The sequence below is a fragment of the Colletotrichum spaethianum genome (assembly GCF_022836535.1).
Source record: "Colletotrichum spaethianum MAFF 239500 DNA, contig05, whole genome shotgun sequence".
NCBI lineage: Eukaryota > Fungi > Ascomycota > Sordariomycetes > Glomerellales > Glomerellaceae > Colletotrichum > Colletotrichum spaethianum.
Window position 1 is genome coordinate 1,642,054 of NW_026054775.1, and position 16,653 is coordinate 1,658,706.

General features: G+C 52.7%; 3 protein-coding genes across 3 annotated transcripts; 2 read left to right on the top strand and 1 right to left on the bottom strand.

Moving 5' to 3' along the window:
• Positions 1–2,213: 2,213 nt before the first annotated feature.
• ColSpa_02976 (NAD(P)H-hydrate epimerase) lies at positions 2,214–3,534 on the top strand (the record flags this gene model as incomplete). Its single annotated transcript, XM_049269188.1, has 7 exons — positions 2,214–2,225; positions 2,279–2,387; positions 2,444–2,509; positions 2,538–2,656; positions 2,979–3,075; positions 3,132–3,360; positions 3,432–3,534. The coding sequence occupies 7 exons, from the start codon at positions 2,214–2,216 to the stop codon at positions 3,532–3,534; spliced, it is 735 nt and encodes a 244-aa protein (XP_049125145.1).
• Positions 3,535–12,651: 9,117 nt separating this feature from the next.
• Positions 12,652–13,095, bottom strand: ColSpa_02977 (uncharacterized protein; the record flags this gene model as incomplete). The annotated part of the gene is made up of 1 exon (XM_049269189.1): positions 12,652–13,095. The coding sequence occupies one exon, from the start codon at positions 13,093–13,095 to the stop codon at positions 12,652–12,654; it is 444 nt and encodes a 147-aa protein (XP_049125146.1).
• Positions 13,096–14,959: 1,864 nt separating this feature from the next.
• ColSpa_02978 (uncharacterized protein) lies at positions 14,960–16,648 on the top strand (the record flags this gene model as incomplete). The annotated part of the gene is made up of 2 exons (XM_049269190.1): positions 14,960–15,156; positions 15,208–16,648. The coding sequence occupies 2 exons, from the start codon at positions 14,960–14,962 to the stop codon at positions 16,646–16,648; spliced, it is 1,638 nt and encodes a 545-aa protein (XP_049125147.1).
• Between the last annotated feature and the right edge of the window lie 5 nt (positions 16,649–16,653).

Consider the following 16,653-nt stretch of genomic DNA (forward strand, 5'->3'; position numbering starts at 1 on the left):
TCTAAGGTCTTCGAAGAAAGGGGGGGCTTTCTGGAGGTATGGGAGAAGCAAAGTGATGCCCAGTGTCGTCAAATTGGCATAGGCAAGGGCACGCACATGTCTAATAGCATACGTCTTGTCTGTTCAAATACAGCAGCAGGTACAGGACTTAGCAAGGACTTTGTGGCTAGCACGAACTGCTACGGAGATACTGCGAACCAAATTTGCCGATGAGCTGGTAAGTGCATCTTGCTTGGCACTTATACTTGAACCTATAGACACCCTTGAGGGTGACAATAGATAATACTGCCGGGTTCAAGACAGCTAAGATGCTATCTTTCCCGATCCGGATGTCGAGATGACAAGGGTGAACAACGCCACCACGTCACTCAGGTGCGGTCGGGTCAACCGCCGCAAGATTGGGCGATCCGGAGAGCAGGGGAGAGCATGGTAGGTTAGATAACGTTGAAGAATGTTACTCAGAAACAGTAAGATAGGGTTTCTTAAAGACAAAATCGTTGAACCTGAGTACTCAGGATTGGTGAACAATGTATTTATCCTTGTCTGTTGTTTGAGGCAACCTAGACTCGACGGTTCCACTATTTCTAAGCTGTAGGACACGACCTTTATGGATGCTCTTGACAGGCACTCTAGGTAAGTATTTTTGAAACTAAGAAGAACCAGTACTAAGATGAGTCTGTGGGAGATGTAGCCTTTTCACAAAGTTACTACAGTTTAATTACATGGGTGTCCCAGATGACCTGCACCTTTATACCTTTTTGGACGACTTCAACGATACTATCTTAAAACCACAGCATTGTCTTTCTGAACGGGTACCATGTGTTCATACAATTCTTCTAACAAAATTTGCCACTTGGTATACTGCTACACTCTATGGTTAGCTATCGTTAGCATACCTAGCTGTATTCCAACATTAAGTGGTGCTCATCATGAAAAGAAGACGGGTGCCGCGAATACATACGGTACTTACGTTGATGTCAGCTAAGTATCCTGGACTTGGGCGCAAGCCACCTAAGCCGGACGATTATCCCTGGTGCTCCGTTTGCTTCTGCATGTCTTCCATTCCTCTGACCGTCCGAACAGGGTGCAGTGCGTCCAGTCAACTATCTTGTTGAGCATCATCCTTGCACTATCATCAAAGCAGTCCCCCCGAGGGTCTCCAACGGCGTCGTAGCCAGGCTTGATGGCTGAAATGAGGACTGCGTTACCACTCACAAGAGCCGTTCGTGCGCGTCAGCAGTTAAGCAAAAGACCCAGCCACACCCCTTTGGAACCCCCCCTTGTCCCTCATCAACAAAATCTGAGGCCGAGAAATATAAGCCGACGTCAGCTGTAACTCCGGGGCAGAAATTAACACACCCTTGAACTTCTTTAAATCCTTCAGTGTACAGCCATTGTTATCACCTTTTTCAAGCACTATATTGAGGATGGAAAAATGGAATTAAGCTGTTATTCAGTCGCTGTGAGCTGTTTACCGTAGACGACGTTGTGGGGGGCACTGCCCACTCCGTACCACTCATACAGGGATAAGCCAACAGTCCCGCCTGATTGGTAACGTGACACAGATCATAGACATTGTTCTCAAGAGACTAGGGGTTAGCTAGGCATGTGTGAGAAGCACGGCAAAGTTTACGTTCTTGGCGGTTCGGGGTCACGTGTGTTGTTTACACATGTCTGAAAAGATGAGTCGACTGTCGACCCGGGAAGAGGATGTGGGCAATATGTCTGCAGATGGCTATCGCAGATGCGGCGTGTGTGAGTTTTCCTCAGTTCAACGCGACAGCTTTCGTTCTAAAACTTTTATGTCATAATCCGTTCGCGAAGATTCGAATGTGAGGTTGAAGACTAACATGGTACACGTAGTCACCTGACTGCAATGTTGGAGAGCAGGGGTGGAACAAGCAACCTTGATGGCACAGTGAATTTATTTGGTATAACGTTCGATATTTGTACTGTATGGACTGTGTGGACACTTTCTCGGTGACAGCCGAGCCCGGCGACCGTTCCTGCCGTCCCGTTGCGTGGTTCGTCGCTGACCGGTACTTGTCCACCTGCAAACTCCGATGCGGAGTGATGTCAGCCCGTCGCACGTCCCTTCCGTCTTCACCCACCCTCTTCCTAGCCTGAACGGCGTACCTCAATTCATCACCTCAACGTCACCTGCCAATCACAAACCAAATCGAAGGAAATCACCACGGACAAATTTTGTCGACATGGCCCTGAGAGTGAGTGTCGATGGGGACCCGAGGAGGGCACCAATACTAACGGTTCACCATAGACGCTTGGCGCAAAGGCGGCTGCGGCCCTGGATAAGGACCTGATGAGCACCGGTGCCTTTTCCCTTGACCAGCTGATGGAGCTTGCCGGGCTGTCCGTTTCTCAAGCTGGTATTTCTGAGATTAGCAAGGGCACCATCAAAGATAGCGATTGACACCTGATGCAGTCTACCGTGTCCATCCGCCTAGCCGAGGCGTGAACGTTTTGATTGCTTGCGGACCTGGCAACAACGGTAAGCCTTGGCCCCTCCCGAAAGCCAGGCCATGAAGCTTACCCGGCTACAGGGGGGGACGGATTGGTTGCCGCCCGGCATCTTCGTCACTACGGCTATAAGCCAACTATCTATTACCCCAAGAGAAGCAAGAATGATTTGTACCAAGTGAGTGGGGTTTCATTTGCTTTATCTATCTTGATCGATTTGCTCGGCGCAATGATACATGGGGAGTGCTTGCAATTACATACCATGTCTATCAGCGACTCCTCGTCTTCGAGTTTCCCCCGCGTCACGCAAAATTGTTGATGCTTTTTGTTTTCCTCCCACGCCACGCTATGCAAGCGCACAAGTCTATGGTTCTGCTCCCGAGAAAAGAAAGCGGGGAGCGTTTCGGTTCGCGCGCATCGGTTGATGCCGTTAAATTGTGCCCCTTTTGTTCTTGGGGTCTGTCATGATTGGAATCCCGCGCTGATCTTTTTCTCCTTAGCGACTGGCGCAGCAGCTGGTGGATTTGAACGTCCCATTCGTTGACGACTTCTCGGCGGCTCTCAAGTCGACGGATCATGTCGTGGACGCCATTTTTGGTTTGCCTCCACCACCGCCGATCCCATGGTTCTGGCGCCTAACATCGTGGTCTCAGGATTCAGTTTCTCTGGCGAAGTTCGGGAGCCATTCCCCGCGGTGATCAAGGCGCTTGAAGAAACCAGTTTGCCGGTAACTTCGGTTGACGCCCCTTCGTCGTGGAACATCGAGGCCGGCCCGCCTTCGTCTGGCCCTGGCAGCTCTTTCCAACCTGCAGTACTCGTCAGCCTGACGGCACCCAAGCCGTTGGTGAAGCATTTTAAAGGACGCCACTTCATCGGCGGAAGGTAGGGACCGGGATTCCAGACGATCCCTCAAGGTACAATGAGAAAAATTTGTTGGCTGACCTTGGGAGCAGATTCGTATCGCCGGGCATTGCTGAAAAGTACAATCTGGACATTCCGCAGTACGAAGGCATCGACCAGGTGGTGGAAGTTGACAATAACGGCCAAAAGCTATAATGGGAGTCAGTCGAAACAACTTTTTTTGTAGTATTTACCGATCTATCTCTGGGTACCTACAGTCAATCTTTTCTTTTGCCATAGCAGCATCCGTCTAGATGACCGCACAGCCCCCAATACGGCTGTTTGGACAGACCGGGCTTGGACATCGACCGTCGAGCATCTGCATTGGCTGGACTACAAGACCCTGCGGACAATCCAATAGGGGAGGATGGTATGCGTGACAGAATGCGACATAGACGAGGTATAGTCTTCGACAGACTGGGCAGACAGTTTTGTGCTCAATACACATGAAAGCCGAATGCAAGGGATTTTGATCCGCTCGGACAGCGTGTGAAGAGTGATGATGAGGAAGAATGTCTAGAAGAGGGCAACATGGAAATGTTTCTTCCGGATCGAAACAACGGAGAGAACGGACAAGAGGCGGAGGAACCACCGGGCTTGTTAGACTTGGGTGTCAAACCGGCGGCCCAGGTGTGGCTGATATAAACAGCAGCTGTGGCTGCTGCCCCCGACCTGTGAGCCTCTCATCCAATGGCGAGACAGAATTCTGGGGAAATTGCCACACGGGGGCTCCACAGGGACCCCTTGCTAGGCCGGAGCGTTTTTAACGACGACAGAAGGTTGCGGACGAGGGTATCGGTGGTTCTCTTTTGGTTGGTTGGTGCGGACAGGGTCGCTGTACGGGGCGGGGGGCGACTCTGAACGGCGGCGGCGGGCTCGACGGGAAGGAAAGGTTTAGGGGGGAACGGGAAGAAAGGCGACGAGGGGCGGGAGTTTGACTTGTGATGGAGGAGAGAAGGGGGAAGAGGACAGAAAGGTAAATGGGACAACCGATGAGTGAGAAAGGGCCAGGGCAACAACGCGGCGGCGGAATGGAGCGGAAAAGGCGCGACAAAAGGCGAAGCAGAGTCTAATCATGCTCGACAAATTTGATTTGTCTGTCTGGGGAGATATTTTGGTGCGTCCCATATCCCATTCTTTTTTTTTCACAGTCAATCCCCTCCCTTCAAGGCGAAAATGTACTCTGTACACCTACGTCTTCCGGGCGTGGCACCCTTCTTCCCCATCTGTATCCCCAGGTCGGACCCATGTCCGGGTCAGGTAAGGTACATGAGAAACGGTGGAAGGGAAGGGTTGCAAAGCCACACCCAAATGTCCCTTTGCAGAGAAGCCGCGGGCGAGTGAAGAGAGAGAGAGCGCGGGCGAAAAAATAGTCGAATGGGGACATGCCTCCAAGCCAGCATCCGGAGCCATGCTGGGCTTGCCGGGTTTCCTAGGCCTTGCCGGAGCAAAAGCTCCTTGTCACCCCTGTGATAGGCCCGAGCGGCAAGGCAGCGTTGGTGGGGCCGCATGGAGCACTGGGTGGTATCCGCAGCAGTAAGGTACTACCGGACGGGACCCGCTTTTCCTCTTCTCTCTCTCCTTCTCAATCACACACAAACACACACACACACACACACTCAGGTCTTTCTCTCTCGGTTTCTTATGAACGGAACCCACAACGGTAAGCGTTGGCAGAAGGGGAGACACGGGCGCAACGCTGAACTAAAGTCTCTCTTTCTCTTCAGCCCTTCCTTTCCCAAACAACCAAGTACCCGGTCCAACGAAATCCTTGCCCCTCCTTCCGCTGGGACCAGTCCGGCAAGGACATGGCAGGTAAGTTCAGAGACAGAAAGTAAGAGACGAAGGACCGGAAAGGAAACAGGATGACCCAATCCAAGTCTACAATGAGGCAGCTGAACAGACTCGAGAGAGGTAGAAGGTACATCCGTCTGCAGCAGCGTACACGTACCCTCCTCCCGTCTTATCCTATCCCCATCCTGCATCGTACATACTTTACCTGACCCTTCCTTATTCCCATCCATCCTCGACTATCCATGCCGTCCTTACTTACCAAACCTTTCCTTGTCATGTCTTGGAATACTCCTTCCATTCATCATGCTGTTGCGAAGGCTTGTCTATTGACCAACGATTCGGCGGGGTCGTTCTGTCTGACCGAATCAAGCACCATTTTCTTCGCCGATTCAGCGTGCTTCCTATTTTGACCCATTGAGGCGACGGGCCGCGCATGATATGCGGTCTCCGAGGAACCTTCCAAGAGGTGCATGGCCGTCGAGGCGCGCGTCGAGGTCTGGACCGTTCGCCCTGGCCACACTATCGTTACCCGCAGCACGACCGTGGCGGATCTTCGGAGGACACGATACCTAGGGGCATCGCATTGGGGCCGACAAATTGGCAGCCGGGCCGCTCGTGTGCGGGTTTCTGGTTGTCACCCGGGGGTCCCTGCCGCTGGCGCAAGTCGTACGGTCGCTCAAACCACGTCATAGACAGTTTGGACTAGGGTGAATGGGGTTTTACAGAAAACGGTGCCGTTGCCACGAGGCCTTTCCGATCAGAGAAAAGGCCAAAATTCCGATGAGGATACATTTCCCATGGCTGTCGGACCACATGTCGCCTCAATTGCACGGCGCCCACTATTCCGTCAGCTTCACCATGGCGCCGCTCGCAAGAAGCCAACGTTGTGCTCTAAAGGCTCCCCTGACCAACCCGAGACTGGGGTATGTCGGCTTTGTCTGCAAAGGCAGGAACCCTGCCATGTGCCCCTCACCGCGAACGCAAGCAGAGACTCACCAACATCAAACGAGGCGGCGGCAACAGACCACAGGGTACACAAGCTTCTGGCGGCTTCGAGAAAAGCGAAAGGGCCGTGTCCGGGCCTACCATGCCAAAGCGAGACCCTGAACGGGAATGCCCTCTTGGCCTCCCGCCAAAGGGAGAGGCTAAACCGCCCAGAGCGGCGAATTACGCTCGTTCGGCCCCCACCAATCTGAGGCTGATTGCCTACTTACTGCATCTGAGGGAGCTGGCGCACAGTGGTCACTGCAGCCATGCAGCCGCAATAGGCCGGTTCAGACTTGAACCCCGTCAAAGCCTGGCGATCCCCTAAGCACGACCCTGTGTCCAGGATCGTACTGCCTAGGCAGGCTGGCAGAAGCCTTCATCCACGCTATGCCACGGGGATCTGACTTCCTGGTGAATCATGTGCCGGTGACCGAAAGACTTGCGCCATTGGCTTTGCAGCACCTAGAAAAACAGACCGACGACTCCCTTGAGTTCCCGAGGCAGTCGCTTTTGCCGAACGTGCGGAACCACTTGGGGCTCCACGAGCCACCTCGGTTGCATTCGTGACGCTTTTGCTTCTCCTCCGCGCCGTCAATTACTGAGTTCCATTACGTCTTTGGGGCTGACGGGAAATCGAAGCAGCGACCGTCTCGTGTGGCGGATAACGGACGCTGCCGACGACAAAGATTCGACATGTCTTAGCCCCCCTGCAGGGAGGGGAACAGCAGCCTAGCGCATCATGATGTTCGATGGGCTTGGGTCCTAAAACGGATGGCGAATCATGTCCAGTCAACAAGGCCGGAGGGGCTCCGGTGGTCCCAAAAGAGCGGATAGAGATTCGACATTGGAGTTGGGTACCACGTTGGACGAAATGCAACCACTGACCATCAGAGCGGAGCGGCAGGCAGGCAGGACGGGGTGACTGCATGCTCGCAGCCGTAACCGTCAGACGAAACAGACCAACTGTCCCCCAGCATTCCCCCCGTCAGCTCGATCCGACTTGGCCTGGTTCATGGCCCTGGAGAAACTCTTTCGCCCGCATTTTGTTACAACCTACTCACGTCATCACAGTGGGTGCCCGAATCTCACGGCGACGCTTCAGATCATCCACTATCGGCGCCCAACTAGATTGAGTTTTTATCATCCCAGGTGGCTCCGTGTAGACCTTTCTCAGATTCCGGCCGAACCCAGACCGACCGTGTCAGTGGGGAGTTGGCGTTCGGCTCGAGTCGTGCAAAAACCTTTCCCACCGCAAATACCATCCTCGTTTTCAGGGTCTGCTATGTACAACCATAATCTGCGTGTGTGCAGCTATCACAGTTGGCAACTGGAGACACTTTCTCACGGCGAACCCCGCCTACAGGATGTGGGTGCCATGTCCACTCACCCTTGACAGCGACGCCCATTCGCCTGTGCCAACGTCCGGGCCAGCTTGCTTGTCGGGCCGCGACAGTGTGACGATAAACCGGCAATCGCCATCCCGAACCCCAACCAGTGATGCCCGATCGGGAGCGTCTCGACTCTACGGCAACCCCTTCATCAACGGTGTCCTCGCCCAGCGGGAAGTCGTATTGCGTCTTGGCTTCTCCATGTGTCAGGCCTCGATGGCTCGTGGGTCGGAGCTGGCTCCGGTGCAACGGCTTGTTACGAGCGCCGAATGGCTTGGGGAAGTCGACATGCTTCCGATTGACTGCTATTTTTGCCGTGCACAACAGGGACCCTGTAGGATCGGCCAGACATGGCTGTACACTACGGTGTAGTGTACACAGCATGGCTTGTGGCTGCAGTGGGCGACGATCATTTCCGTATTGGAGGAAAGACAGCAGAGTTGGCGATGATTTGCCGCAGCAAAAATTTGACCGGCCCCATGTTGCATTTACGAATCCATCCTCTCCCTACCGCTGTTACGCAGGGTTGTGTTGGTTCCCGCGGACTGACGGTTTGAGGGCATTCAGACTATTCCCAAGTGGGTGCAATCGGCTCCACCAGCGTCGGTCAGTGGCGATGCGGCCGGGTCAGGATGATTGACGACATGTTGTTCTCGTGACTCTAACTAACGACGCCAACCCTGACCAAGTTGCAGGTTTGCTCAATGGTTGTCGTTTCGTGTAAAGCCGTAGGTTGTGCTGGGCCGCAGTGAAGTTTCGCGAAGATTCCAGGACGTTGGAGATCATGTGGGGCACAGGCTTCGAGTCGAACCATGCGCGGGGTTGATGATGCCCCGAAATGCGAAGCCGCCATTCCACATAGCAATTCAGCTGTCACAGGCAAAGCAGAATTCATGCCTGTCGCAGGGGAGGGGTAATGAGTTTGTTTCGACGACCGACCAACGATATGGAACGCCGTTGCAGGCCTCTCCTGCTCTCGTCCAATGTTATAGAGGACCCCGCGGGAAACCGATGGCGAGTGGCCCAAGCCGAGCAAGTGTAACCTGCACCGATCGATCCTCTCTCAGACTCCAACTTACTGCGCTAAGTGTCGAATGGGTTGCCACACCCATGCGCTAGCTAGGCCGACTGGTCTAGCTGTCAGATGGTTTTTGGCCCCGAGTGCGACTTGCTCACGAACTCCTATATCGAGCGTGTTCTAGGCAAGGGGAGCCATGCAAACCTTCCTCAGCTCCGATATCAAGTCACAACCACTCCCCCCGTAACCTCTACTTCACTTGTATTCTCTACATCTCATGCATGATGACGTCGGAACACTCCTCAGTGTGAACAGCGATATCAACGCCAGCACCACGGCACCACGGAACCACATTACGGACTCATCAGCCACGTCACGGCGGCAGTGGCGGACTAATCTCAAGATCCACGTTTTGACATTGACTCAAAATAACTTCGAGGCCCTGGATCACAGCCTGAATTCCGACGAGGCAACGTCGCCCAACCGCCCCTAAGCGTTCCTGTTCTAGACCCTTGTAGAACATTCTGGGCCTGGATACCAGCTGTTCCCTTATCTTTCATATGGAGCTTTTGTATTTCTGACAGCGGGTGGACTTGAGGATCCCACAACTTCTTCTCTACTATACGTGACGAGTCGATGGGCTGCCCGCGCCGCCATGCACGTAGCTGTTGAGGTGGAAGAGGCCTCACTAGGGGCGAATGTGTCATAGGGACCGACTTGCGTCATACGGAAACCGCAGCAGCTTGGGAAGAGGTGAGTTGTGATATGGTTACGACCTCCCTGGTGGCAGGACGGCATGGAGATGCAGGACGGGCGCTATGCTGTTTCGATGATGTTGCAGTCGTGGCTTCTGACAATGTGGACTGTGCACATCTTGGGGCGAGGGCATAGCGGCGGTGGCGGTGAGGTTGAGTCAATCTGTTTAGTTGTCAACTGGTTCAAGTTGTGATAGTCGTCGACTTTGGCAAATATGAGTCACTCTCTAATGACAAGAGAAGACGCTGGAGTCTTGCAGCAATTGCCATTGACAATGTGGTTGGTTTCATCTGATGGTTTCGCGTCGAGGCACAGATTGGGTACGAAACAGTGAATAACATCAAGTCGCCTATCGAGGTAGAGAAGGTCAGAGAAGCGCTGCTGACCTGAAGTCTCGGTTGACTTACTACATTCGTGCTTGACTCTCCCGAAAATGCACATGCCAATTTTACCGATCCTCCCATTTCTCTTGTTTGTTATCTCTTTCCTCATTTCTCATTGATCGTCTTTGCAAGCATTGGCCTTTGGTGCGTTCCATCGACAAATCTCTAGGAGCACAATGTCCGAATGGCAACGTGTAGAATGCTCCGGGCAAATGAGCTTCTGATTTTGTTTGCTTCTTAAGAACTACGAGTTTAGGGAAGACGTAGACTGAGAAAGATGGGTATCTCTAATTTAGCCAAGATATCACAAATCTAGGATTTTTGTACAAACCGTATCGTGTGACTTCCGCCTGTTTTACTCGGACTTTACGTTCCAATCTAGCTCACAGCTCGTTCGAAGGGCCTCAGGAGGCCGGTGTTGTCTCTCGAATTCTCTACTAAAACTGAGACTACACCGTATAAAACCAATGAATGAATGAACGAATGAATGAAATGAACATGTCTTCTCTCACTATACATGTAGCTCAGTTAGTTATCCGAATCAACGAAAATCTCCATTCGGTGATGCCCCCTTTGCCGTTGATCTAGGAGGTGCAGCGACGCTCACGTTACGGATGCCCCCGAGTAGCCAGATCATTCCAACTGGAAACAGTCAGCAATCATACATACCTTGAGGGATATTTTTCCTGCGACAAATAGTCCGACCCAGAATATCATCTGATTCCTTGGTGTTCTGATGCCCCGTGTTCCGTCCTGTCTCCAGGTGTTCGGTAATCACAGCTTTGACCATGGAACTTGGGACGACGAAAGGCACCACGTCTCGATACCGGACCAAATGCCCCGGCGCGCTATAACCACTAGCTGTCAGCCCTACGCTCGCTTTCGGAGCACACAGCCCATAATTCCCGTGCCTTTTTCTTCCAACCGCCCAGACGGAGTCGGACCCATGCCTAGGAGGGGAAATCTCAGGGTTTGTGCCTTCGGGGCTTTTGGTCCGCCCACGGCCTGATAGGCTCAAGAGACACTATACAAGGTGGGCGGTTCTCCTGCGAATATGCCCCGTGTGCCGTTGCCTGCTCGGATAATGGAGCCGTAGACGTTCCTTATCCCACAACGCTGGTTGTGGGTTTTGGGAGCCTGTGCCTTCAAATCCTACGGTCCATCCCACGGTTTGTCGGTGTGAACTGTCGTGATGGACAGGATCAACCGCCTGTAGACCCGCCAGCACGTTGGTGCCGCCCTCAGCAACCTATAGAGATCGCGGACCTTTTTCTCCGACCGCAAGAGCTTACATTCGATGCCTTTTCCCACGATGTCCAGGCCCCCTGCGCGAATGCGCCATCTTGGGCAGCCATGGAAAGCATAAGAGCATGAAGCACTGGTGAGAAGTGAGATAAGATAGCTGTCGACGGTTCATTGGAACTGATTCGCGCCGGCCGGGCCCGGTCGAAAGTAGAGGGATATAGAGAGGGGTTGCAAGTGCCCTCAGCGCCCCGGTTCTCTAGAAGCCGACTCATTTGCGACGGCCCACCTTCCGACGAAACGGCGTTTCTCGTCTCGGACAAACGCTCGCGCAGATTTCTTGCCTGGCTTGCTCATTGCGATGGCTGCGTTTAGAGGAGGGGGAGGAGAAGGAGCATTTTCCCCCTTCGGCTAGCCGTGTAGTCCAGCAAAGGTGAGCGATCTCGAGCCGAGTACGGTTGTCTTGTCAATGACTGCACCTTCGGGATGGTCAGTGAGCCTCAAGAATATCTTTGATGGGAAATAGGGTGTACGAGATGAATTTGCGCCGGTCGGCCTCATCAAATTTTTTTCTTTTTTTGACTGGTCATGTAAGTGCCGTCGTGGGTTTTACCGCGAATGCCTGTTCTTCTCAAATGAAGAATCGATTATTTTCGCGTAGATGTGGCCTCTAAGTATGAGGCAGTCCAGAAGAGACAGAGATGACACCCTAGTTATCTTTGAATGCCTCAACCCGTATTAAGAAGAGTTGCACGACGCTGACCGAACATAGCTCAATACTGATGGTCAAACTTGGACGAGGTTTTTGACTTGGCGAAGCCAGACACGACGTCGTCGAGATCCCTTTCGAGCAGATTGTGAATACCAGATGCAGCGGCCATGCATCGACACGCACGCCAGCTTTCTGGATGGTACCGCCCAGGCAAAGAACACTTCGAAATTCCGAGTCCTGACCGTAAGACGACGAGATGGGGTTCTTTACCTGGCGTGTAGTTGCGAGCGTGAGAGTCGAGAAGGATATCATCACAGCGCGCGGGAGCCCAAGCATAAGTCTTGGAAGCGCATGCCTTCCAGTAAGTTGTTGTTACCCTTGAGCTAGGAGGCTGTTGCACCGCTCAAGCCTCTTTCGACAAAGATGAGGTCTCGGAAAAGGCAGTCGTCGTAGACTTGGGCTCTCTGTTGTCGGGATTCGAGCTTCTCTTAATCTAGACGTTGCAATTCGAATTCTTTCGCAAGCATGCTTGCCGAAATGTCTAAGACATCCACAAGTTCGAAGGTTGACGCAAGAACATCGAGACGGGTAGCAAAGAGGATTTTCGACAGGCTGCGTGATGTTAATGAGCTGGAATGAATCCCACTTCCTCGTCATTGCTTCAAAGAAAGATCCAGCAAGATTGACGACGGTATTACTCATAGCACACTTTGGCAACCCTCCTGTCTTGAATCATAATCCAACCCACCCTGGTGAGGCAAGTTCTCGGGCTTGCAAAGACGTCATTATGAGGTATGCCTGCCGAGAACAAACATATAAAAGGTGGCAAAATCTTGTTTTTGCTACAGAATGGGGTCCGCAAAGGAAAATTTGAGAACATTGGTTTATACCACTCGGAAGCCCAAGCTCTAGATACATGAAGAACTAACCTGGCTTTGCTCTGCTATAGGCCAAAAGGGAGATTGATCGGAAGCCCACCACCGAACGGCAAATTTACAGGCAGTCTGCCGCCGTTGTTCCGACCGCCAAACGGGAAACCTGTATCCGTAAACGGGGTCCCGAAATTAACATTGGGTCCTCTACGCCCATCGGTGCCCCACGACCACGAGCGTCCTCCATCACCACCAATATCAATATTGACGTGCACACGCCGATAGTTGCCATTGGTATTTTGTTGCTCCGGCTGCTCGCTTTGCTGCTGGTCTTGGCTAGGCGCTTGACGTCGCCGTTCCGGTCGCTCTGGTCTGAAACTCTGCCGGGGCCGGCTGTAGCGGGGCCGTTGCGGCTCCGGTTGCGGATCGGGGTGCCGTGAGGCTTCCTCGTCAAACGAGTCGTTTCCCTCATCATCTTCTGGTTGTTGGTAGCGGGGCCGTTGCTGCTCTTGCCGAGGTGGCGGTGGTGGCTCTCTGGGCGTCTTGATGTCCCCATATAGCCCATATATGCTTTCCTCCCAGTTCTTTCTGGTCCCAGTCTCCCTTTCTTGCCGCCGGAGCGGAGGCGATCGTGGTGGGTCGGGGGGCTCTATGCTGTCTTGGCTGTATCGGGAGCTTTGTTCGGTCCTGCCGGTGCTGTATCTGGCGGTGTCACGATTGAAGTTGTTGCTGTATGAACTTGTGTATGGTTGGCTTTGTGGAGGCTGGTTTTGCTGAGAGCCTTGCGTTGTTTGTCGGATAAGTGCATTGGACGGCGGGAAGGGGGACTGTCCTGAGCGAGGGTTACTAGAGTTGCCCAAGCTGCCGTTTGAACCGGTCCTGTTGCTCATTGTGATTATGGTTTCTGATGTAAAGGGACCCCGTGGTGGTTTGCAGAAATGTTTGCGGGAGCCACGGAGAGTATTGTCGGGAAATCAACGACATTTGCGTTTCTTTTTTATTCTTGGGCGAAGCCTAGGCCGTCTCAGACGGCTGGCTTACGATGGCGCCATATTCTGCCATGTGGGATTTATGCGTTTCAGTGCTGTTCATGGTGTCAATATAGGTTTGTGTTTCCTGGAAAGATGGGCCGAGACCTTACGATTTATGTTACTGGAGTTGTTTGAGATTCTCCTTGACAATTCGCAGTGCCACAACATCAGACCATGCGAGCCCTTGACGACGCGTTGCTCTCACCCAGCAGCACCGTTGATATCGGCGAAGACTGATCTCGAAAATTTCACAACCACTAGTTTTTGCGATTTTATACTGTTGCTCAATGTGTGCAACTCAAAAGTTAACCACCTGCCCTGGAGCTTTGATGTTTCCAAGGGGCCCTTTCCATCCGTCCCATCATCGACCCATCTCAGTATCAGGATCCCTGTAGCTGTCACCGAAACCCGTTATCCAACCACGTTTGATATCAAGGTCTGCAATCTGTTTCAACTCACTTTTCAAGTCAGCAAATGGGTAACATCTACACCACAGGGGGCAATTGAATAATCACCTGAATGATGATTCAGAATGCTTGTTTAACGGGTTGTCACCCACATTAGCAAGCTCTGGAGCGATATTGCCGGTCTGGTTGATGATAAGTCAGTTGCCGACGTGCTCGCTACGTAACATCGCAAGCTGGGGCTAACATGCGCGGCAGGTGGTTTGTTGACGTTTCGCTTGAGGAAGCACGAGAGCGCCTCGCAGCCCGACATCTCCAGGCCGGTGTCGAATAGAAGCTCGAGCTGCTGCTTCTAAGGGCGGACGAAAACGATGTGCCCAACGGCGGTCATATCCTCTTCAATCTGATTGGGCCTACCATTTCGCATACCTAACTAGTAGTTACAAACGGTTCCTAAGATGCTGAGCCATGTACAATCCCAAGTTGCCCCCTTCGGGCCAATCCAAAAGAGTGAAAAAGTCATCTGTTGGTTCGGCAGCCCGTGTTTGAAAATATATCAGCAAAGAGTCTAAATGGCCGTTTTCTGAGCCAGTAAAATAGCCAGTCAGAAGGATTTCGTCGAGAATGCTGGAACAGCGAGTAGACAGTTGGTTGTTGGAAAATACATGGCGAAAGATGTGGTGGACCGTGTCCAGATCCGTCTGCCACCATGTCGCTCAGGTGCGGCCCGATCACCCGCCGCCTTAATGTGGTATGAGGGGCGCGAGCAGGGCGAGCAGGTCGAGTTGGTACAGGACTTCGTCAGCTCACAGACTCGGGTGTGTTAGTGTTTGTTGCCAGGAAGATGTTTACGTAAGTAGCCCAGGACGTCACCGCCGCACTGACATTCACTCTCAACTACAAAACATGTTCACGATCCATATGGACTTGGCTGGAGCAATTATTTCGGAACATCGATGCCAGCTTGTTGAACTTCACTCTGTAACCAAGAAAAATGGCATTGTTAGGACTCCCGCTCGAGCTGATTCAATGCATCATCAAAGAGACAATCCCCGAGTCCGTCGAGAATGTCGCGCTCACATGTACCTCCTTGCACAATGCAAGCAAGATCTATCTCGGCGAGCACAACCGCCTTAGAAAGAGATACAAACACTTCTCTTACTCAAAATACAGCCGGGAAGTGCGAAGGGGGTAGGCTAAGGTCCCAGGTATCTTTAGCAGCCACTGCTCACCAGGCGACAGGAGGCCGAGGCGGAACTGCCAGGGGCATTGGGACCCTATCACGCAGGAGACTGGCGTTGAACTTCAGGGTGCTACCGAACTCATTCAAGAAATCACCCGCAACCCAGTGATTCCTCGATACATCCAAACGGCCGACCTGAAGGGTAATGTGGGGATGACGAATTACCCTGATGATATCATTGATGAGGACTACGAAGACCCGGCGCGTCAATGCCAGCCGAAGTTTCCGCGTATCACACATGAAGCTGTCATCAGCCAACTCCGGCATCTTCTGAATGACTCACCTTATGTCATGGAAGCTAGTGTAGATTCTGAGGCTTGGCTTTCGGGGATGCTTGACGACACGTCTGGGCATGCGGAGGTGTTGCTGCTGACGCTTCTCCCCAATGTGCGTGAGCTTGCGCTGCCACAACATCGGGACCAGCTCCCCGGGAGAATTTCAGGACACCTTCGCTATGGTGAAGAGACACCACGTTCCAATAGGAAGATCATCTGGCCCGTCTTGGATGCTCTTGTGCGGCGTGCGAACGATCCGACGATTGCAGAAGCTAGTCTTTCCAAGCTGGAAATTTACAAACCGTTTACGGGGACTGGGTATGAATGCAGGAACGCGATGACGATCAACGCGCCTTTCCTGGCTATCAAATCCTTACGCGAGGCTTACATAGGCGGCTGCATCGCACTCGATGATGGATATACTGGAAAGCCATTCGACCCCGAATACCCAGATTACAGTCCACGCCTTGAGAAGTTGGAGCTCGTGGGGTGCACCTTCGGGCTAAAAGACATGCGCGAATTGCTTTTACGTCTGCCGAACCTGAAGTGCTTGCACTTTGCATACGAGACGAAATGGCACGGGTGTGGCCACAACCTTGACGCTGGCGCCATGATGAACACCATCATGGAATGCGCCGGCGAAACCCTAGAGGAGCTCTCCGTGTGGATGATGGTTCATTACGGTACCGCCGGCCGCACACTCACCGATATGAAGGGCTTCAAACGACTCAAGTCCCTTCATATTGACGGTCTCACCTTGCTGGGACCAGAATTCGAGAAGGCCGATGAGGACTATGAAATTGAAAGTGCCCCGGATATTTGCCCGTTGGACGAGATGGCGGCGCCGCGAGCTCTTGATTTACTGCCGCCATCCATTGAGAAGTTCCATTTTCAGACCGAACCAGTAGGAGATCGTCACAGGGATTCGTCCGATCGGCTGAAGAAATGTCTCGGAGCCTTGTTCGATGGCTTTATCGAAGAGAGGGAACAGAGACTGCCAAACTTGCAAGGAGTTATTGTTGAAGTTTATGAGGACGACATGGATGTGAATCTTAAAGAGAAATTGGAACATAGAGGAGCTCGGGTGGTACTCAGTCCTGCAAAAGCGGATCCTGACTACGTGGCAGACTTTTACGACCGGTTTGGGGTGGGGATCGTGCATTGAGAGTG